At 36.5% G+C, this 24,966-nt stretch overlaps 1 protein-coding gene across 4 annotated transcripts in view; it reads right to left on the bottom strand.

Moving 5' to 3' along the window:
• LOC113504519 (rho guanine nucleotide exchange factor 5) overlaps positions 1-24,966 on the bottom strand; it is a 122,155-nt gene that overhangs the window by 35,731 nt on the left and 61,458 nt on the right. For 3 of the 4 annotated variants that reach the window (XM_026886854.1, XM_026886856.1, XM_026886853.1), the window contains exon 3: positions 225-3,002. In XM_026886854.1, coding sequence (XP_026742655.1) covers positions 225-2,974 — 2,750 coding nt within the window. In that variant the 5' untranslated portion in view covers positions 2,975-3,002. Of the gene's footprint in view, positions 1-224; positions 3,003-18,892; positions 19,416-24,966 lie in introns of those variants that run through there. The other variant, XM_026886855.1, reaches the window with a different exon arrangement.

The raw sequence follows: 24,966 nt of genomic DNA, 5'->3' as shown, positions 1-24,966 counted from the left end.
ACAAAAAAGGTAATATGTTTTTATCGCCATGTTATCGGGCACCTGTTATGTTTCTGTAAATATTATGATTTGTTTTTCAAAGGCTATTTGCATTTTATTGTAGTTGTATGTCAATATGCGTCTTAGGTTTGGCTACTGTTTGATCAGGTGGCTCTTCTCTCTACTATAGATTATCTTAAGGTTTTCAAGTAGTATATTTGAGATGAGAAGATAAAATAACTTACATAATAATCTTCTGTTCATTCTTTTCTTCATCAGAGACATCCACCCAGTCATCGCTGCGATCGCTCCTGTCGCTAACGCTGGTCTCACTGCTGGGCACTTGGAAAGCGATCTCCTGCCCATTGTAGCTGATCATGGACCTCTGACCATACAGGCTGTTGGTCTTCTGCTCACTGGACATGGTCGACTGGCTGATGTTAGACACAGTATCAAATGAGAGTCGTTTCTGTACATTCGATGCCAGCTGCTTCTTCAGATTGTTTCGTAGCTTCACCATGCTCGGGCTGTTTGGTATACTCTCGTAACAGTGCGACAGAGAAATTCCATCGCCATGCTTGATGGTGTCGTAGATGTTCTCGCTGTCGTTGTATCCCGTGTAGTCCGATATAAAGGAATGCCTACTGCTGTAAGTTGGGCTGCTGTCTTTCGATTTTGGTTGTCGAGAAGGAATTTTCTCATAAATCCTCTCTGATCCAATTTTCTCATAGCTGACTGTTGAACCTCCGCTGACGGACTTTGATATTGCATAATTTTTATTATTGTCCTTAGAAAAGGGTTGATAGTCTTCGGCTATTTGGATTCCAGAGCTCGAAGTTAAGCAGTAAGGCTTTACAGGAGACTTGCAGTACTCGTAGCCATCGTCACTATCTCCATCACCTCGAGTTCTCTCTTCCAGTTCATTGTCACAAAGCTCGTAGTTGTGTAAACTGCTCTCATCACCTTCGGGATGCGACCTCATTTCCAACAGACATTGATAAATATTTTCCTTGTCCGATGTCTCATCGCTCGTTTCCTTGTCTTCCTTGGGGATATCCGGTAAAGGACAATTGATCTTAGAAGATCTGTCTACACTTTTAACCGGAATAACAATAATATTTTCTTCATCTCTAGGTTCTAGAGGTTCGTAGTAGTCTTCAGCTTCTTCGTTTTTCGGTTTTGATGTGAAACCTACTATAATTTCTTTATTGCAAGCTTCGACTAGGTTACTTTCGAAATCCATGTTTGGTTCAGAATGCTGTTCGATCATTGTAATGCTCACTTGAGATTCATCTGTTTCTGATTGAGATTCCTGTATCACAGAGACTTCTTGTGGATCATCTGAGCAGCTAATTGTTGTCCCGTTCATAGATACACTTACAAAACTATACGAGCTATCAGACGCAGATTTATCTGTATCTGAATAAATTTGAGTACTACTTTTTCTGCGCCATAAAAAGGACTCATTAGGAGTTATGGGTGGATTGATATCTTGATAACATTTTTCATCTTCTGAAGTAACAGTATTTCCAACACGAGCTTCTTCACTTGTTTCGTTATTTACAGTTACTGTAACAGCACTATTCTCATGAATGTCTTCTGGAATTATTTCAACGACTTTAAGTGGTAACTTAAGAGGTAATTTTTCAGAGTGCATGTAATTTGTTCTGTATTTTTTGCGGTCATATATAGGCTCCTTTCTTTTAAGGACCTCTGAATTTATGCCAGTAACTGTATTGGGTTTCTGAACATCACTTATAACATTGTTTGTTGGTTTTATTGTTTTAATTTTTGGGATGCCGTCTTTCACAACAAGGTTTTTAGTTAATACTAGCGATGATTTCTTTTCAGGTACTTTCGGTTTTTCTTTTAAGGGCGTTGTACTTTTTGTTTTATCAGGTTGTCTTTTTAACGTATTATTCGAATTCGTCTGAGCTGTTATTTCACATTCAAACTTTTTAATAACATTTTTAACTACATTACTCTCTACGGGTGCCTTATCTTTCGTAGATTCAGGTTCTTTTGTTTTAATTGGACTACCGTCAACAGAATCTGACCCACTCGGCTGTTCACTAGAATCCTGGTACTTTAAACGTTTCTTTGGAGTTTTTGGCATTTTGGTCCCATCAGATTTGGAACGAATGACACGTATCTTGCTAGAACCGTCTGCAATAAGTAGATTGTCCACGGAGTCCATACTCGAACACCTTTTCCTGTTACTCTTTTTCTTCGATCCACGCCGATGACGTAGTACTATTTTGATGTTAGGACTTGAGCTGAGAGTTGATGAAGGCGTGGAACTATTGCTAGCAGAACACCGTGAACCGGATTGTAGATCTTCTAACGTTTTTACAAGTTTAGTCTGTTTCGGCGAGCCCGTATGATTGTCCATTTGTAAATTATTGAATTTCTTGGTTAACTCAGCAACTTTACTGCTTGGTATCGTCATAGTCTTAGCGAGAGGCGGTCGTTTATGTGATGTTGATGCATTTTTAATTTTAAAGCTTACTTTCCTTTGTTGTTGTTCCATTGTTTTCTTTATGCTCGGCGATAGATGTACTGGTGTGCTGTACTCTTTGTTGTTACGATCAATGTGCAGTTTAAGGCCTCTGCCTCCTCCTGTACTCCTAGTGTCGTCACTTTCTGTTATCGCTATTTGTGCGTAGTGGACAGTGTGTTTGTCCTTTTTTGTATCATAGCTTGCCGGCGGTGCTGGGGAACTGACTGTTGAGTTTAAAAACGCTTGCTTCGCGTCATTTATGGACTTCATACGTTCCGCCATGGTTGGAACAGGCGGTTTGGCAGGTATTGTGTAGATATACTGCTTGCTGTTATTTTGGTTCTCTTTGATTGCCATATCTGTTTCTGGGAGTATGAAGTTTTTGAGCAGCGCCTTGATAGTTCCGTGTTGTTTGCCGTCGCTGTTGAAACTTTTGATCGACGATATGAGCGTGTTCGTGGGTATCGCGTTCCCTTCCATTAGATTGATTATCATTTGTGTTGTCTGTGCTTTACTACGCCATCTGAAACAAATAACATTGTGATTTAATTGTATGAAAATAAATGGTAGGAAGTAATTACACGCGAGCGTAAGCGGCTCGTTTATGTTTAATTGTTAGAGAATTTATTACTATTATGTCACGTTTTCGCTTAAAATTAATTACTGGATTATAAACCTGGTTTAGTTGCCGATCTAGATCACAATGGTCGGTTGCGAGGCGATTGTTCGAGTTTCTATTGTCATTATACGTTGTTTGCACAGTTTTCCGCGGGTGTAAGTTGAATAGCTCGTTATTGCCGTAAATGTCCCACGAGATCGTGTTACTGATATAGAATGAAATATGTAATTGTAATTTGCACCAATTGATAGCGTTGAAAAAGTTAAGTTGGTGGGGAAATAACATTTACATGAATCATATCTCACGGCATATCGTGTGATATTACGACATTCGTAGCAATTGTATCTAGTCTAGTACAAAATAACTTCCGTTTTACATTTGTGAGCTAAGTTATGATTGGGAAACTAGCCTCGATCCTTACTTTAAATGACCTGAAGGTTTTTTTAAACCGGAAACTTTTTTTACGATTATAACTTCGGTTTCAGGAACATTGAGCCTGCTAAGATTTCAAAATGGAACTGAGCTCAACAAAAATTGGCCTTAATACAATTCCATATCTTTTTATAAGCTTGCAGTTTGTATTATAGTACGACTACTGGCAGTAATTCGACGGGTATTTGAATGACAATGGTACGTCGTGCGTCGTGTTTGACGATAAAGGACGACAGTTGGCAACAACTAGATGTACTTACTTGTTGTAAGCGACAAAGGCATTCTTGCAAAAAGTTTTATTAACAATGGCGGCGACGGTTTAGGACACGTGAATGTTTTCGCAATATTTTAGTCGTTTTTCAGTTACTGTTTTGAAGGATGAATGTGGATAGTTTACAATGCTCTAAATATGATTCGGCTTTTTCTAGTTTAGTTCTTCTAATTGTAGTGTCATGTTATTAGACCGAACGGATAGCCGAGTGGTAACTACGCCAAGCCCACTGAACGAGACGTGTTGCGGGATCGATCCCCGTGTGGGACAAGCATTTGTGTAATCCATCAACGCTTGTCCCGAGTCATGGTGTCTTGGTGCATGTAACTTGAATGTTTGTGAAGCCCCCCGTGCCACAAGATTTATCTTCCTTTATGCGGTTGTCGTTTAAAAATATATCCAAAACTTGGAATTTCGGTATCCAATATAACTAAGACTGTAAGCTACATAACTTTATCTTTGTTTGTAACTAAGTTTTACATATTTTGGTGAACAACACAGATTGGGAGCATAGATCTTATTTAAGGACCACAAACTAAATTACCTACAAGTGGGGTCGCGGCGTGCAGGGCACTGCTTTCACCGAGCGCCGTGTGGGAACTGCGCACGCGCCGCAGATCACACCTGATTTATTATTATCTATTGAAGTAAAGACTTGTTGGTGATGTGACTCTTGTTACGGTGGCATACAGTTCAAATTACAGTGATGCAATCTTGATATATAGAGTTAATGGAAAGTCATAGTTACATTAGTTATCATTAGGTACCAGATGGATGGACACATGGAATATAATTTATGACCAATGCATTGTCCTTCGGATTTACTTTAACGTCAATTAATAAAAAGATTTAAAGATAGACTAGTTGGTATCAGTAGGAACAGTCGTGAATTAAAAAAATGAAATAACTTTACTCTTAACGGACATGAATTTTTTGAAACTTAGTTCAAGTTTATTTTTTACTGATTATGGCTATATGACGTAAAATCAGTAGCTCGAAAAGCGAAGGTCCGGGTTTAGTGGCTAACTAAGGAGAGGCCTATGTCCAGCAGTGGACAACGAGAGGCTTAATTGATTAATTGATTGAATATGATCATTCCGCTCGTGTTATTTAGCAGGCGATGTGTAAATACGTTTTTCTCGTTAAATTTACGTAATACAAAAGCACACCACATTAATACTGCTAGGAGAACTAGTCCAGTGCATCTTGTTTGTCACTTTAAATAGCTTAAAATGTCACACATCCAGGACACCATATGGCATAAATAATGTCAGTCAGTTTGCCGCTCAGAATACGTAACAAACGCACACGTGTGTGAAAGTAAGCAGTTATTATTATAGGATATCTAACCAAAGCTTTTATGCTTTCATGATAAACCGACGCGATGGTGTGATCATAAAATTGTACGTGATGTGTGTGATTGTGTATAAAAGATGATGTGATTATAAAATTATAAAATAGAGGTACATTGCTTAAGATGAGACGAAACGTGAGATATGTTTTAGAACACAAACGGGCATATACATTTGAAAACGAATAATTTAATACTCATTTTAAATTGCTAACAATATCATAATAACAACAAGCAAAGACTTACATAATTGTATAACCAGAAACTATTTCAGATATGTATAAAAAACGTACAAATGTTAATGATATCTTAATTAAACTATTTGGTAATTAAAGCGTTTAATTAGTGTTCACAGACAAAAACGGATCGTTAAATACCAGAAAACTAGTTTGAAACCAATCAAAAGTTTCATGAGTAGATTGACGTAACTTCAGATATAATTGTATGTTTGGAATCTTAGCAGAATCAAGTGAAGGGTGGATACAGCCTGATGTTAAACTTAGGTAACTGATGTTGCTAAATGTTATTAGAAAGGTAAACGTGTTCAGCGTTTAGTGTAATAGTCCAACATTTAGTAAATCTGTGGAGGAATCAAATATGAACATGTATTGTGCACAATCGTGACTTTTGTATTAGTAACTCTTTATGTATGTAAAGATAATGTAGAAACATTGTAAAGTTGATTTACGTATCTTATAACAGTTCTGCGATAGAAGATGTGGCAAATAATGAGAGTCAGAGACAGTACCAGAATTTAACGACGAAACGACGAGAAAGTATTATTTCTGTAAGCTTACTGATAGACTGATAGACAGTATACTTCTATACCTAGTCATCCACCTAATTCTACACTCAAAACCAACATTACGAAGCACAATCTTTACTCATTTATGAGGAGTTTGTTTGTTTCTATGAACAAACGTTTCTGAGGCTAGCAACCTCAGAAACTACGGGACCAAATCGAAATATTCTATCAGTGTTAGATAGCCCTTTCATTAAGGAGCGCTCTAATGAAAAGAAGAAGACCAGTAATTAATTATGTTAGAAATACGGGGAAAAGATGCGTGCATTCTAAATACCTAAACTATGTCTTTATAACCATGCTCACGCGTAACACCTAGTTAAGTCATAAACGTAACACAGCTACTCGACACTTTTTATAAGTTAATGTTTAGCTAACAATGTGATGTGGCCCGCTTTGTAACGTATTGTCGTCGTATAAGCCTACATAACATTCAACAGTAACAACGGAGGAAGTGTGTGACGATCAATCTTCTGGTCGTTACACAACGGCGCGCGTGCGACGCCTTCAGATGCCCCGTTTACAATTATCGACAACTTAGAAAGTGCACACGTGATGGAAATCATAGCAAATACTTACAAATACACGAGTATCACCATACTGCAATACTTTACTTATCTAATGGCTGTGTTTATTTAGAAAACTGTTAGAATCCAGGCTAATTGTCGTCGCGTGTACGAGATGCTGTTTCTTGTATTCTCGAAACGAGATATGTACGTAGAACTAGTTTAGGAGGTGAGAACTTTAGATTATATGCAAGTTATAGAACTAGGTGATTGGTGCAGCGAGTTTGCATATATCACATCTTGACAGCGTGTTCCCGTTTGACGTCACGATAACTCGACAGTGTCTTAGATTTGTGTCCAATAATGCACTTCTTAACGCAAAACATGTAAGCCACATTTGTTAATCGATTATTATGTTTCCATCTTGTTTATCGTTTCAAAGTTTTTCAATTAAGACTTCACGAGTATTTTCTTGCTGTCATTGAAAAAACTAGTTCATGTAGAGACTTTTGGAATTGATTTTAGATGTATTTTTGATTACTGAGTTAGTCTTAAAAACTTAGTATCTGTTCAACATAAGAAGGTTCTTTGTGGAGCACTGCGTAGTATTCAAAAACTTGTTTGTGGCAAAGTCCTAGATACGATAAGATCCATAGAAAGGACTAAGTACTTTCAGAAACACATTGAATAAATCAAGAAAGACCGGCACAACATTCAGTGTCATCATTACAATTAGCAACATGCAAAAAGAAAATGTATTTCTTCATACATTCCGCCACACGACTGCCGCTAATAACTCATTAACCTATTATCTACGCTACACCGTGCATAGATAAACTCCATAGTTAATTACTTGACGTCTTTCACACAAATGCCATGGTATTTAATTATAAGTAAAAACAATACAATAGCTGATCTTGCTAAGTTCTATTGTAATGCAGTGGGCTGAAATTTCTTAAATGACTGCCATCCTTTGCATCGAATTGATTGCATTTGTAGAGTTGCATGGTATTATGTTAGTTGCTTAATTGCTTTACGATCCAAGTCGGTGAGGACACCCTCGAATACTTTCCCTGAGTCTGGGTGTCCTTGTGCATGTGGCTTAAAAAAATGGGGAGCCCCTGCGACACAAGGACTAAATTCCTTCATACGGGAGTCGTTTAAAGAAAACGCAACTTTTAAAATAACTATCCGTGGTGCTTGTGCCTAACACCGTTGCTATAGTAAAAAAAGTAAAACCAACAAATTTCCGGCATTTTTTCTCAGACATAATTTCCAAAGACTCTCATTCCTCTTTGGTTGCACCAAGCTCGAATCGAAACCTCCAAGAAGTTCATTTCGATCACCAATCCTGCGTATTTTAATAGAGGTTAGTTTAGCCAACACTAGCGCCAGCTTATTCATCTAGGCCGTTAGACAATTGTCCAAACGCCAGCGTCACAGATATACCGGCTTTTGTACTAAAATAGGTAATTAGTTTGTTTCATTATTAAGTAGATTCCAAAAGAAAGTTTCGAACAGCTGTTTGTACATAAATACGTGTAACACAGAAACCTATTTCTGATGAACAAAAGACCTTTCTCGTAAATTCGTTTTGGACATTCTATATTTAGACGAATTTGGAAACAACGCGTTATTTAGTGACCTTATTTCGCGGAAGGATTCTTTGTATCAGGCTCGAGGTTTTAGCCGTAATTTGTAGGTAAACCCCGAATTCCCTAATGATTTATCAGAATAATTAATTAATTATGGTTAATTGTTTTACAGTGTTTTTTTTTTAAATATTTCGGTTTCCAAAGTTCCCTTTTCTAAAATCTCTGAAACTCCATAGTCTTTCTGTAGAGGTTAAGCGGCCAATCTTTAGTTATCAATTAGGTTTTTTATTATTATCCGATATGTTATATTAAGCCTATCAGTGTAAAATGCAAATTGCGCTTGACTCTTTCTACTAGGACTAGAATTAAAAAATAAAAATTATACCTATCAACATTCAGAACAGGTAACTTGACATCACGATTGTCATCATTACAGTGACGTCACAGTTTGACAGGTGGGAATCCCAATACTTGTATGTAATTACATATACAATGTATGTATTAGGAAGCGGTTAATGGCGTGTCGAAGGTCATGTTGGTGGTAAAGGCGAATGAGCACCATTTGATTGTGAACTGTCCTTTTGTGTAGCCGTCAACTGCGCTGGCGCATGCTGTTAGCGACACGAGGTATATCAATGGTAGATTCTACAGACACTAATCAAATTATTTGATATTGAATTTCTTTTACTATTTGATTGTCCGATGTAAACGCGGTTGAACTAATGGTTTCCGGAAATCATAAAGTTCAATCAAAAATCACTTTTAAAATTTGTGTTAATTATAAAAAAGTTTATACAAGTAGTTAGTCTATTTTTATACCATACCATGTCCATACCAATGCTGAATGCACCATGTGACCGAATACCTAGGGTGTATGTCTTCAACAAAGCATACACAATACAAACGACAGAAAACGAACAAGACTCCTCGGGAACACACGAGGTACGCGTCTACACAGATGGCTCAAAGACGGACTCAAGCACAGGCGCAGGAGTATTCTCAATGGACCTGAACATCAACATATCAATACCTCTGGGTGCAGACAACTCGATCTTCCAATGCGAGTGTGTAGCCATCACCCAGGCGGCCAGAGCTATAGAAAGGAGAGGGGTCCAGGACCAAGCCATCAGGATTCTCTCCGACAGCATGGCGGTTCTTAAGGCACTGGACAACTACATCATCACGTCGTCGCTGATACAAGAGTGCCACCAAGCTCTCGAGCGCATTGCTGTGGGCAACACGGTGACCCTGCAATGGATAAAAGGCCACAGCGGATCTCTAGGAAACGACGCTGCTGATCAGCTGGCGAGGAGGGGATCGGACACGCGGATTTTTGGCCCCCGGCCATATCTGCCTGTCCCCTTTGGCCAGTGCAGGTCATGGTTAAGGCGACAGACTACTAACAACCACAACGACCGCTGGGCCACGGTAAACGGCTGCAGACAGTCAAGGGAAGCGGTCCCTATCCGCTCACCAAGACTGTCTCGCAGCCTGATTGGGCTAAAGCGAGTCGACTTACGAATAGTGGTGGGCTCGCTGACCGGGCACATTCCACTAAATAAACACCTTTTCACCATCAATGTTACAGATAGTCCACTATGTAGAGGCTGTCTTCAACATGAAGAATCAGCGGCACACGTGCTCCTGGAGTGCACGGGGGTCGCGGAATGCCGGGCAGGGATCCTCGGTTCACCGAGCTCCGTCACAGAAGCCTGCGAACGTCCCAGGAGACTTCTGCGCTTCTGGAGGGAGTTGGGATGGCTGGACTGACAGCCTCCCAAAGCCACCTGACGCACAATGGGCCGACTTGGAGCCTACGTGCGGAAAAAGGAGCCCACCACCAGTATACCAGTATAGTCTATTTTTCAACATAAACCGTCTATCAAAAGAGTTACTACTTTTGACATAGTATACTAAACAATAGACATTCTGAAGCGGTTTATTTTCCACAGCCCGATCTCTGATACATTCTATTCGTTTAGGCTAGTTTATCAAACACAAACTAAACGTAGCCTCAAAACACTAAATATTTTTCTTTGGGTATTTCTAAACGTTATAATATTTTCTGTTTATAATCCATGTTTAGATTTCACCTTGCTATATAGAGGTTATTTACTCTAATTAGTGGCTGGAGGAAAAACAGTCACGTTGTAGTATGGTGTTGTTATGTTGTGACACTAGGGGCCTCTGACCATAGATCTTAAAGATTGCAGGAGTTTGTGAGAGATATTTAATTATGCGAGTTATCGTTGCATTACAATTCAGGTATATTAAAAGTCGTAAGTAATTCAATTCAATTCAACGCTTTATTTCTTTCATATTATAATATAATGTAACAATCGCTAAAATTAAAAGCCCCACAAAACCGTTTAATTAGGTTAAGTCATTTTATCATCTCAGTCTCAAAGCTCCCAATTGCTGATGTACGTATGTACGCGTAAAAAATAATTTTGTTTACAAAAAAAACGTTCAATCTAGGAGGATATGAAGGATTAAAATGCCTTGGCATCCCAATAACTTGCAAGTTAACGCAAACGCAATGACACATAATTGTACACCAATGTCTGTCAAGTTAGCAAAAGTCATCCAATTTGCAATTCCTGTCAATTCCCGAGTTTCTCTAGCTTGTAAGACATGGACTACAATACAACGTCGGATTGACTGTCGGATATGTAAATATAAAACCAATAATATTGATGTATTGAACTTTCGCTTGGATATTTGCTCGCAACATTTTATTTACATATTGGAAAATCTATTTAAAGTAATCGAAGAAAGTGCAATAAATATTTGATATAATCTATACTATTATATAAAGCTGAAGAGTTTGTTTGTTTGTTTGAACGCGCTAATCTCAGGAACTACTGGTTTAAAATTAAAAAAATATTTTTGTATTGAATAGACCATTCATCGAGGAAGGCTTTAGGCTATATACCATCACGCTGCAACTAAAAGGAGCGAAGATACAAAAAAAAATGTGGAAATAAATAGGGCAGGTATAAAATATCATAACTTATATCTTGTAACGACGCGGACGAAGTCGCGGGCAACAGCTAGTTTGTTATATTGTTTAACGAATGGTCGGTCATTTTCCTCACTTTTCGATTGATTGTCTATTTGTCACTACTTCGCGTTGTATACTTTGTCCTTCTACTAAAGGTAGATTATATATTCTGCCTTGTGTCTTTCATGTGGACTTTGCCTACCCAGTTAGGAACCGCGTCTTCCACCCGCTTCAAGAAACGTACGTAAAATATCTGTGCTTATACAAAGTAAAGTACCAAGGATTCATAACGACAGAAAGAACCGTTTGGTTTTATGATTTTGTTTACGTTTGAAGATGTTTCTCATAAGATAATATGCCTCGTTTTGAGTATTTTTAGCTCATTAGCAAAACTAGAATTGGACTTGTTCGGTTATCATACTATGAAATATAGATACATATAATTTATGTCTAAGAAAATCACCGTTTTATAACTCATTAAATAAAAAAAAACATAACAGTTTTACACACAAGTGCATAGTAGCAAAAAACGTGAGCTTGAGTTTCTTTCAAACTATTGTTATCTATTTTTTATTAATCTTAACGTTAATACTATTTTAAAGAGTTATATGCCTGTAGTATTTAAGAACAAACAACATTCAGAACTTGAAATAGCGTCAGAAATAAGGAAGTGGCACAATCGCCATCGCACAATGTGTACTTACATCTCAGACGAGGCATAATACGGTCAGTAGAATTCGCGCGTTCTTAGCACAGTGACTATGAACATAGTAGGTAATCATACATTTCCTTCGGTTGAACTTTAACACAAGGTACGGCGAACTGTGTATGGAATTAAAGATGGAGACCGAAAAACTGTTTACACGCGAGTAATCTTGTGTTGGAAAGGTTATAGTCATGGACGTTGTGAAGTAATTCACTTCAGAATATTGCTGCAAGAATTGGGTTAAAGAACAGGGAAAAATTAATGTAGGAAAATAACTTAAAAATAATCTACTCAATCCAAGTTTCGAGGAAAAGAATAAGCAACCTTAAATGCTAGTAATATAAAAGATAACCTAAAAGAATACATGCTTATATGGTGAAAGTGGTTAAGTCAAAAAAATATAATTTAAACAACTAGTTATCTTAAAATAATTTTAACTCAATTCGAGAAAATAATAGGTATAGTTATCTCCTACTAGCAGAAAAGTTGTTTTATTTCTTTAATTCTTTTCCTCATGGATAAAATATGATTGATCGCTACTATTATATTATTCTAAAGAAAGTTCTGTATTATTATACTTCGTTATACTAACAAGTGATGGATTACAACGTGACAATTTGCGTGTTCGCAATCCTAGCATAATGCATGTTATTACTAACTTTCCCAGTTCAAATAATAAATCCCACATTGAGTAGGTCAGTTATCGCAATCAAAGAAGTTTACATTAAGTCAAATATATGCAAGAAATTATAAGAAAAAGTCTTAATAAAACCTGTTTAGTCACTTTCTGAATTATAAAAAAAGTAACGTTCTAATTTTGAAACTAGAAATCGACTAAAATCGAAATGAGGCATTTAGCACTAGGTAGTCAATCGTACAGCCAGTGTCGAGTAAGACACATATTCTTCTTTCTAAATAAAGCTAAAGTCACATGTTTTAATTATACAACAGCTATTGTTCCCGATACGGTGCGGCACTACAGAGACACTACTTAAAACATTTTGTTCTGAGCACAATGACAGGAAGTTTGCTTGCAAGATATTGTTATATTACGTAGCTAATGCAGTTGGTATATCAAAGAGATAGAAACATTATAATTCTGCGAATTAGGTGATTATCATGTAGTAGAATGACTTTCGCATAATCGGAAACGAATAACACAAAGGCTTGAAACGCTAACGCTCGTTTCCTGAAAGTTTTTTCAAACCGAACACTAAAAGATTTAACGTTTAAGAGTTATTGCTCACCATAATGACAAATATTATTTTTTGACATTTCAAAACCGGTAAATCAATATAGTCTTTTCTACCGTGACATTAACAAAATTACATGTTTTCAATGACTTTAACTATGTAATGAATAATAATATCAGTAATCGATAGTAATTACAATTACTATTCCTAATTGATTTGTAAGTAAAAGTGAGACGTGAGTTCGAATGAATTCACAGGCCATAAACAATATCGCTTTCTGTGAAGTGATTGATGATGTAACTTTCCCAGCACCGAGAAGATCTTATCTGTAGCATAGCAGCATCACTGTAGATTATTATCCAGAGGTATATAGTATAGACTTAAATAATTGATGGCTTTAATTTGAAACATTTTGCATCTGACACCGAAATTGAACCGCGACCTTTGTCAAAAAGACGTATGGATGGAAGCATCACAATTTATATGGAGAAAAGTGTCTCACTGTAAACGATTGCGATTCAAAAACACTGTGGCCATTTAAAGTAATACACCAAAAAATACGGATGTTAAATTGTTAAAGAAACTCTAAAGGGGCGACTGTGGCCATTTACGTTTCTAAATTACTTTTAAAAATATTGAAGATACATACATACTCTAGATAAGTTTATAGACTCAGTTAAAAGACCACAGGCGCATGATTCCTTTTTTGCTCGTATATCTGCGGTCTTGGTAGTTATTAGTGGACACCTCGTCCTGTCACTTAGGCCACTTAGCGTAGGTGTGAACTGATATTCTAGACTTTGACATCCTTTAACACGTAAGGTGTGAAACGGAAGGTAGGGCCCTTCGTTCCCACGGATACCTTGGTTTCCATTTCCTTCAAGTTCCGGCGCCATGGAGTATTGGCTTACGTCTGAAGTTATTAAAAGCTGGTGTAATTTTAGTAAAGTTACTCTAGAATAGGTACTCTAGATGAATTAAGGAAAGCAGTCTAATGAAAGCTAATATCCAAAACATTGGAATATGGATTCTCCAATAGCATTTAGATCTATGCTCTATTATGCTCTACACCATATTACCCAGTGGGATGTACATAGCTCGGTATTTTGTTAAATGAATGACGAATTAAAAAGGAAGTTCAGATTGAGATAAATATAAAGAGGAGTGTTTACTGATATGATAGTGAGTATCATATTTATAATTAGACGCTTATCAGCGATGTACTCATATGCCTCTGTATTTTGAGTTAATGCACTGTTAAATAGAAGCGTTGTTCAGAAAATTAATCATATATTATGCAACAATGTACTTGAGTATTCTCTCCTTGTTTTCTGTGACGAAATATATAAAAAAAAAACATTTTTATGTGTTACTTAATGTTTATAAACTATTGCATGGCTTTGCCTCCTGAATTATAGCACAACTTTTGATTAGAACCTATTAATTAACAGCTGTTTAATAACTATCAATATCTATAGTAGAAATGAAAGCGAAGTTGTATGTGAATAATTGTTGTTACTAAATAATTACGTAATTAAGTAAAAAGAAAGAAAGGTGTGGGTATTCTGTCATTTAGCAGATAATTAGAAGGCATGGCAACAAAAATAATTGTCAATGCTTTATTAACATGAAGCTTTAATGTTTAAAAACTTTAAAACTTTCACCCCCAAAAAACTTCACCTTTAATACTAAGTTAATGAATTTCAAATCACTCAATCCGTTCGGGAGTTATAATGCCGCAGACAGACAAGTCAAACCTTTAACACCCCTCATTTTGAGTAGGGGTTTAAAAATGTATTCTTGTGGTTTCATTCCATCACTTCTTTTAGCAACATTCATGGAAATCTATACATTACTAATTTGCGAGGACAAAACAGGTACAAGGATTATCTTATCTGAAAACCTCTAATGAGGTTAAGCGAAAGGGCTAAAATATTTGGGCAAGTCGTATCCAATGGTTCCCATGCTCAAGGCCGCGTACATTGCCGGACGTGTATTATCACAATGAGTATTGTTTTAGGAAACAATGCAATGGATACCGTGTTAGACAAATCTCTTAAATTGTTTTGTGAAGTGGGGAAACTTGGACAAAGGCGTCGCTAATATAATTGTTGTACCTTTTTTATTACCTAGAGGTGCTGTTTGTTTATTAGAAAGTGGACCATGGACCTTTTATCAAGGACTATCATTTTTTTGCCTGTTCTAGATAGTTTTTGGGTTTCCGTTCCCAAAGTGGAAAATCCGAAGCTGAAAACTGTAAGTCGACTATTTATTGCGAGTTTTTGTTTGTCCTATTTACGCGGAACCCTCAGTGCCGCGAGTCTGACTCGCACTTGGCCTTATTTGTGGTACGTGAGAGAACCGACGCTGCTAATATTTAGTATTTACCTACAGCATCAATAAAAAACAAACAGTTATCTTAATGACAATTGACAGTTAACATTCCCGCGCATTACAATATAAAAAAAAACATTCCGCTACATGATGGTTAGCGCATTACTTCATAACTGTCAAATGAAATTAGACAGTAATATAGTAATAATTGCACCCGGCGCTGCTCGCGCGTGACTTGTCGACCTTAATACTTGACGTAGCACATACATGCGGCCTGCCCCGGCTGGCTATTTAACTCAAGAAAAAGCACAATTTAGTCGATTATGTTACAAGTGTAATAGACTGATGCGATTTAAATTTATTCATTTTAAAAATCGATAACGCTAATTCTTTATTCGAAAATTTAATTTAGTCGATTATTATACACGTGTAATTGAATGATACGATTTAATTTAAGAATTGATAGTTCTTTATTCGAATTACTTTATCAACAATGAATACTTTCAGTTTCTATTATGCTAGTTATAATTTTATGTGGTCGATGCCCGCTGGGTATTTCTACTTTTGCATCTCATTTTATATTCATGCTCGCGTCTCTTAGGTATGTAAATGATGCATACAATGCGCATAAATCGTTAATAGAAATATTAAATCATAAATCGATTTTCTTGAATTAAATTAAATATTCATGGCTGGTCATATCATAAAATTAAATTGTTGAATATTTTTTATAGAAAATTGTCGTATAGATGCCAATGCGTTTGGAAATAAAAGTAGAATCGAATCGAATTGATCGAAACAATTTTTTTGTTATTTTATAAATTCTTGGCAAGATCGTATGTAAGAAATAATAAGGAAAACACCATACCCATACCAATATAAGAACAAGACAATTGCTCCGATCGGAATGTAGCAGAACATGTAAAGTGCGGTCACGCGACCGGCGCGCGGTGATGCGTGAAGATTAATGATCACGTTTACATCAGCAGAGGGAATACCTACCAACACCTTAGAATAATTATGTATTGCAGTTGGGGAAGAGAGACGGTAATGGGCCCCGATGCTATTTACCATGAAATTGGTATTTAGGTACATAATTTCGTATTATTCTAAGGATTTTTATCAACATAAGAATTGGAAAATCTTTAGGGGGCGCAAAACTCACGGTCAATACAATGAATTTCCCATTACTGTGATGGCACGATGATTAAGAGAATAAGAATAGTTTCCATCCATTCATCGGCCATTGTAAATAGCAGAATCGGGGCCTTGGCCGTGCTATCACAATTTTCAACAAATGACGTTGAGGTAGACCCCTAGCTCTTAGGCCATAAGTCTGAAACCGCGAGACAGAATCAAAATAAGTTCCATTTTACGTAATCTGAATCTATTGTTATCGATTCTCCTTAGCATAGTTTGAAGCAGGGTTAGGATGTAGGAATGAACGAAATTAAAATAATCAAAAATATTTGCATCAATAATACAGAGTGATAGAACTATTCGGACATTACTACTAATGGTCAGTGATTAGAATTAGTAGTTATTTCTGTTATAGTAGTAAACGATTCACTAACTACTACTATTGCGGCCATGTTTACAAATTAGGACTGAATCAGATAACACTGTTGGTCAGAGTTTCTTAAGTAGTCCTTAATTGTTAGAGCAATAATTCATAAAATATCACTTTAGTGTTCTCTTGTTAGCATAAACTACAGCAATTAAGTGATTCTGCTTTCTCATTTTTATGTAAACCATAGACAAATATACTCAAATATTAAACTCTTTGCTTAAGTACCCCAAAAACACCAGTTAATGCTATAACTACCTTGTTACGATGGTTATCTCACGTTTAGACTAACATTAAACTTAAACGTCCGATTTATTTGAGTGTAACTGGCAGTTTAACTGACCGACATACCGACCATTACTTTCACTGTAGACAAATGGACAAATAATACTAGTCTTGAATTATATCGCTTTCCATGGTTAGGTAACTGATTTGTTGTAATGGAGCCTAGTCGATGTATTGACTAAATCGACTCACGTAGAGTCGATCGATTTGAAATGGCCCGGTTTGTATTGTCTAATTCAGTTGATGTGTTGTTATTACTATGATTACTTTTAGTGGCTGAGTTTATTATGTCAGTGATAGTCAATTACATAGGTATACGTGGTAGACGAAATGTATTTAGAGTAAGAAATGGTGTAATGTAATGTACAGAATAAGTTGTGTGTCCAGGAGCGAAGAGGTTCTGACTTCTTCCCAGAGTTTTAAGTTAAATATATTCGTATTTTATTGATTGATTGAACCTCCAAACAACGATCAAGTATAAAATATCGATTTCGTACCATGTGAAGACAAATTTAAGGCACTTAGAAATTAGAAACTTAAAGAGTAAGTTTAAAACAGGTTTTGTATGCAATTCCAAGGATGAAATTAATTACAAAAAATTAATAATACAAATAGAAGTACTCAATAAATCAGTTTATCAAATATTCACATGCGTAGATACAGAAGTTAATTAATTTCAATTTAAACAGCCATACGGCTCTACGCACGAGTAACTGCAAATGTAAATCTCGTATTCCGTAACAATGGAGTTTTTTCAAGAAGTATTTATGTAATTGTTGTATCTAATAACATTTAATTTAGAAACGAGTTTACATTAATATTAGGTTGTTACATAAAGGTAATAGTACTATTAGGAGGACTATCAATATAGAAACCGCATACAAATCGATTAGTGCAGACCGTAATTAAAAAACCTGTCAAATGCATGACAGATGGGAAATACGTTTTAGTTCCGTGGTCAATATTACTTCAACTAAACTTATTGAAGACTTTATACACAGCTTTTGTTTTTTTTTCTGACAACTTATAATTTAATGGTTGGGCCCCGATTTTTCTTTTTACTTACAACGTCCAATGAATGAATGGCAATTCGATTAAATTTGAAACTATTATGCTATGCCAATAAAATAATTGGATTTTAATTGTATTGGCCGTGGGTGTTCCGCCCCGTACTGGAATTCCTATTATTGTGATGGAAAAATGCGTAGAATAATACGAAACGTGCCAATTCCATTCATTCATCGGCCATTGTAAATAGAATTGGGGCCCTGTTCTTTTTCGTCTTGTTCATTAGTTTTTCCATGTCATCGTGGCATTTACTCCCTCTTTTACAAATCCTTGCGATAATATCTACTTTAGCATACCACTGCAGTTATGTGGGTTAGGAAATAACTCCATTAACATGCGACAGTGTTGTCCCTGTAATATCTTTGATACTTTGTACGAAGAACTAACAGAAAAGATAGTTGTAAAATCATTGATAATGCAAGCATGATAGCTTGAATATAAATAAATATAGAAAGTTTTATGGAATACTAGTGTCTGTATATTTTCACTTTATCAAACAAGTTTGACTAAACTAATACAAGCAGACGGACTAGAAGAAGAACAATAAATTATGGCTTCTTTAATGGACTGCCTGACGCGAAAACGATTAAGTTTTAAAACAACAACCTATTTATAGACCACATACAACTTTCTGTAGTAATAAAGGTAGCAAAAAATAAAATAAGTTTAAAGTTGGTTACCTTTATTCGATGTTTAATCAATCCGAGAGGGCACAACACTACACAGAACACCACAAAGCACTGTAATAGAATGAATTCGCGTCAGAACACGCGAGTCATCATCACTGCATGATCAATGACGATATTATTAGTAGTTTATAAACGTTTTCTCTGCGGGAGGTTTGCCGTGGCCCGCGGGACAAACAATATGGCGTCGGAGTGTACGCGCGTGATGGCGGGCGCGCCGGCTCTAACTGACGCGGGCGCGGGCCGCGAGCCGCTCTGACGGCTGGCTGTGACGACACGACCTGCTGCCAACTGGGTGAAGCGGACGACCAGCCTACCCGACTGGATTCTTTTGTGATTAAATTTTAGCATTAAGTGCATTTGTACTATTGTCCTACTGATAAGAACCGTGCGAACTACGTGGTTTGCATTTTAGCTCACAACTTCAGTGTCTAAGTTACAACGAAAATTAAGTAACGGTAAAACGGACTAATAAGGGGCATTTTTGGGGAAGATAAAAACACAGTTTATCTAAGGTCTGGAGATTTATGATACAAATATATAATTCTCATTATTGTATTAAAGCTGTTTAATAACAAATTGCACCCCAAGAAACCTTCTTTTTATTCACCCCGTTTCACGGGGCAGTACGGTAAGAATATCATAAAAACAAATAAAAATAAAATAGCTCAGTCGAAAGAAAAATTAACGAAGAAAAACAGTTCCTGATTTATTGTATCCGGAAATCCGGATGTTATACACCAAAAGATTTGATCACCCATTAAGCAATAACACATCCTCTCACCTCCAATTAATATCCCCGTCAGGAAATAACAGGTCATCATCAGACAATAGCTAATTCCCGCCTTACCGGGCTCATACAATGAGGATTATCAAAAATCCTTTTTGGTCCGACCTTGGTGCGGCCAGAAAGTTACTGGCCGTTCATAATGACGAGAGCTGTGCTATCGGCTTTCTGTGCCGGCCGCGCACGCTGCATACATCCAATTACAGAGGAATTTGGGTCACTTGCCTTTGCCACATACGTTAAAAAAACTCTAGTTTCGACGATTTAATTCATATTTGACAAATAGGCTGTTGAATTTTTTTACGGCCATTCACGTCTTACGTGTAACTTGAATGAGGTCTTACGCAACTGTATCTTTTATTGTCTATTGTAGTAGCTATAGTGAATTTGTTATTACATTATTGCTTATTCTGCCAGGAAAATTAATAGAAATGTTACAAGTTATATTATTCATGCTTCAACTCGCTGTCTACATTGTTAATGGGACAGGAAAATATGATAAAAGTGCAGTCCATCAGTCACAAACACCTTAATTTTAGAACAAAAACTACCTAGTATATCTTTATGTAGAAAATTGTAAATACAATTACAAGCAAGGCTATCGCGTACAATAATTACTTACATAGTTAGTTCAGCATTCTTGTGTAAAGATCACAACACAACCGGTACGAGCGAGACGGGCTGGTTTTTGTGAATGCCATCGCGATCCGCGGCTCAATGAGCGATCATCTGTGCCTGTAATCGACGCTTCAATGTCATATATAAGTGGACATGCAGCATCAAGAGTATCAAGACAATTGAAGATCTATTAAATTGTTCGCTACTTGCCATCGCATATTGCACAGATAAAAAACCTTGGAGAATCAAATCAGCCTCAAATGAGTTTAATAGCAATACAAATGGAACAATCCTTGAGTTTAATGATAACAGAACATATTAACACGTGTGGAGTAATATCTATACAGCCTTGTGCTTTAATCTTTAAACAACTTTTAACCAATAACGGTGCCAAACCAGTAATAAGCACAAAAATAATCCCAATTTATTTTGTTGCTAATCGCCCGAAATACAATATTCAGCATAATTAACTAATTCACCATTGCATATAGAACGAAATGCATAGAAACGACCGTTTTCGTTTTCTTGATCTGGAGTTATTAAATACGGTCGGTCTGAACCAATATTAATTCGAAATGAGTATGCATAACGTCTGGTTGACAGTCTAAAGTTCAGACTATTTGGGACTTGAGTCACAGTGTATGATTAGAGCTAAAAACGGAGAACTGCGGAATAAGGAAGAGACAATCAGATTACGCGAGAGTCTCTATAAGAAGGTTAACTATAGGTTAACCAATATTGTAGAGTTGCTGTTGCCTTTTTCTCTTCATCATGCTTTTGACGCTTAGTCGTCAACCCTAGGGCACAATATTTAATAAACGTTCCTTAACAAACCCCAAGATACATTTTCCATCCTGTCATTCTTGCACGGCCAAACCAAAGAACTAGGTTCAATTTTAGATGTATCATATTTGAAAAACGACAAAGAGCTCAAGAACGTTTAGTAAGCAAATAAGTTGGAGAAATATATAGAAACTTAATTTTAGTATTTCTTAACTTATTAACTTTAGTTCCATTTGGTACTGCGATAATTTCAGGGCACTTCCCTGTTTTACTATCTTCTAAGTATAGAGCTCAGACACGTAATACTACGTGTAATCATCGTCTAACATTACGTACAAGAGACTCCTAAGGCAGGTAAGCTATAGGGTTTCCTTCCTTGTCTAATCGATTCTTGCACAACAGAGGTTTCCGAATCTCGATTTACATATCTATCGTATCGATATCGTCTTTAACTTCGGTGTCTAATGACAAGGGGCTACTGATAATATATAAGTATTGATTACCATATAAAAACTATGGGGAAAATCAGTAAGCCGAATGACGGTTAACTGTGATGTGATATCAAAGCATGAATAACTTGACTTTGCTACGATAATAATCTTAAATCAGTCCAAAATAAATTTAAAAAATCTAAAACGCCACGTTTTTTAATGTCTCTCCAATCAAATGTTATCAAAATCGGACCAGCCGTTTTTATAGTTGTAAATTACATTGTCATCGGGTTAGAAGCTACGAATTTCAGCCTGCTAACTTATCGGGAAGTGCCTTAAAATTGAGTTGCAAAAATCCAACTGGAACGACAAACAAACAAGAAAAGTGTGTGTAAAAAAAACCTAGGAAAAATAAAGATCTCTCAACAAATATTATTCTATCAGCAAAACATAAACTTGATTACGTCTGGTAATCAGACGCAAAAGTTTACAAAAACAAAAAGCATTCACACGGCCGCATGCATATTGCACATGTTAACGGTCTCTGCCTTCATCTGTCTGCGCTCTTTTAAAGAGTAATCTGTAACATGTGCAAGTCACCGCGCATAACTCAGCACATACTTATGACGTGTCAATGTCCTGACCATCATGCGACTTATTGGATTCTAACGGGACTAGTGTAGTGGTCATACTAATCACGCAACTGTATTATGGTATTTGAAAAGGAAGATATCCGTGTCCAGTTGTGTCAGTAACCGTAAAAAATGGAAATTACATGCATTTTTGGAAAAATCAGGAATCTATTATTCCTCGCAGTTTTGCACATACATAAGGAATGCTTCTCAACTTTGCAACTATGACATGCGTCCGTGGCCATGACAGTTGTTTGCCATATTGATCCAAAATTGTAGATCTATATTAGAGTGTTGCCGTATACAGTCAGAGTTTTATTAACATAATCGTCAAAGTTATAACGGATATATTCATTGCATGTAAGTGATCTACCACCATTCGTCCTTCAACATTTCTAAACACGTATAGGAAGCACAAAAACGTGGAGCAGATACCAAAGAGAATGATATTAGTTAAGCAAGAAACCTTGCGCGTTAGTTAGGCAATATGGCGGCATGTATTACTTGAGAAATAAAGTCGTAACGTTACAAAACACAAAACACACACACTTATTAAATATGATACATTTACTGGGGCACAATGGGGCGTCAATAGTACGCGGCCTACGCGGGGAACAGCTGTACTTGCAATTGTGAAACTGCTGTAAAAACACGCAGAAACTGCATAAATCAGCATCGGCGTTGACGCGACAACTGTGGAACGAATTCCTTGTGGCTGAGAACGGAAACCATTGGAAACAGATTTATAAGTGGAGAGCAGGAAAGCAAAACTAAACGTGTGCATGAATGCAAAACTTATAGCAAACAATAAGTATAAATTGGCTTTATTGGTAAAAGTAAATTTCTAAACTGAGTTTAAATATGCATAAAATAAAATAACGACGTGCCAACTTCCGCCAGCTTTTCCTAATAACTATTTCTATTTAAATACCAATTAATGGTCAAGAAAAGTGAAAACAACCAGTCTAGGTTTAAGTTACTGAAAAGTCAATAAACCAGGCAAATGTGAGCCGTAGACCGGACCCGTTCCATAGGTGCGGCGGCGAGTGCATTAACTTAAAAGGTTGTATTATGTCGTCTGCCGCTTATGTAGGGACCAGGAACAAGGGAAAGTGCGGCAAAAGTTCAATGGACCCCGTGCACCTGTATTTATCAGCTGACATTTTAACGAATGGGCCGCGATTTCACAAATCAAAGGGTATGATGTATGCCTGTCGTAGTGAAGACCGGTTCTTAAGCTAACAAAGGTTGGTTCATTCATACCACGTTAAGCGGGATTCGGCGGTGACAGTAAAATATATATGTCGACCGAGTTTATTATAAGACTTTAATAAGATTGATTTGTGTGTCTAGACTAGACATTAAGTTGTCCTAATAACATGAGCTTACTTCAGATATTTTCAGCATGTACATATTATAAATTTATTAATAGAAACATAAAACGGTAAGTGAACATCAGATTTAAATGCTGACAGCACTAGTTGAAGAGATGATTAGAAAATACGAATATAGGAAAACTGGGAGAGAGGTAGACACTCTTTCCATGAGGGTTAATAATTAACCCTTCAAAAAGGGGTAAATACAAGACACATTAAGACTGCACCAATTTATTCACTTCATCAAATAAACATGCTAAATACCTTCCATATAAGTAAAATACATTATATTTGCTTTAATATTTACATAAGTTGGTATCAATAGCAATAATTTTATGTTGATTGACAACCAATCGGTCGGTCATGACCTCGACATTGGAGACCAGTTAGATCATCACACTAGTAGGATGAATACATATGATCATGGTATTTCAAATATTATGTTGTAATCTTTTCTTTAGATGAGAATTGATGGATAAATGAACGAGCAGGTTAGCTGTTTTCGTTTAGAATTTGGTAATGAAATGCGTCAGTGATGTATTATTTTCAGTTTGGAGACTACGTTGGGAGTTCTTTTGTAATTTTTAGAAATAACATATATTTCAATAGCGTCTATTAGAAAAAGAAAACCTTATACGTACAGGTTCTTTTCGGAAATAACTCTTTTTTGCCAAGAGACGCAGAGTTCGTAGCGCTAAGCACTGCGAAATCGAGTGAACGTAATCGATTCGGAAAACATGGAAATCCGTCTTCGGAAGTAATACCGATACAAATCATAACCATTAAGAATCGTGATATCGATTCCACATATTTGAATCACATACATGTGCAGTACAAGAGAAAGTTAATGGCCAGTTATCCGAGCTGTAAAAATAAAAGAGACTGGAAAAAATCCGTCGTAAAGTGAGCTGTTACTGCTGTTCGCGGAGTACTCAAAGTGTTGTAGTATTTGTATTAGCCACGAACAAAAGAGAAAGCCATATGAAACAAAAACTATTACGTTCGGAGTTCAAACATTGTTAATTTGGCATCAACCGACCTCAGTCGCTCATTGCCTCCGTAATCGGTTTGGTGTGCAAAATGTCAAGATTTGGCTGTTAACGACGAGACCGCCATGTTGCTTTTAATATTTGGGAGTTATTTAACGTACTATGTCATACTAACAGAATAAATAATAATTAAGTTAATGTCAATCAATAAAGAAAAAAAAAACAAGTATCTATTTTCTTATTTTATACGATATTTGATTTCTAGTAATTTATATGAAGAATGATAGTGACAGTCGAATTCTAAATCAGCTGGTTAACGAGCTGCCACTGTTTAAATGGAGAAACATGCAAGTTTCTAATAAAATCAATCATCATATTCATCATTTTCTAAATAAAATAATCAATTTTCTGAAATTAATTTTAAATTTGATGGATGCTCAAAATGGCCATCG

This window comes from Trichoplusia ni, chromosome 22 (assembly GCF_003590095.1).
Source record: "Trichoplusia ni isolate ovarian cell line Hi5 chromosome 22, tn1, whole genome shotgun sequence".
NCBI lineage: Eukaryota > Metazoa > Arthropoda > Insecta > Lepidoptera > Noctuidae > Trichoplusia > Trichoplusia ni.
This window is presented reverse-complemented; position numbering and strand designations above follow the sequence as displayed.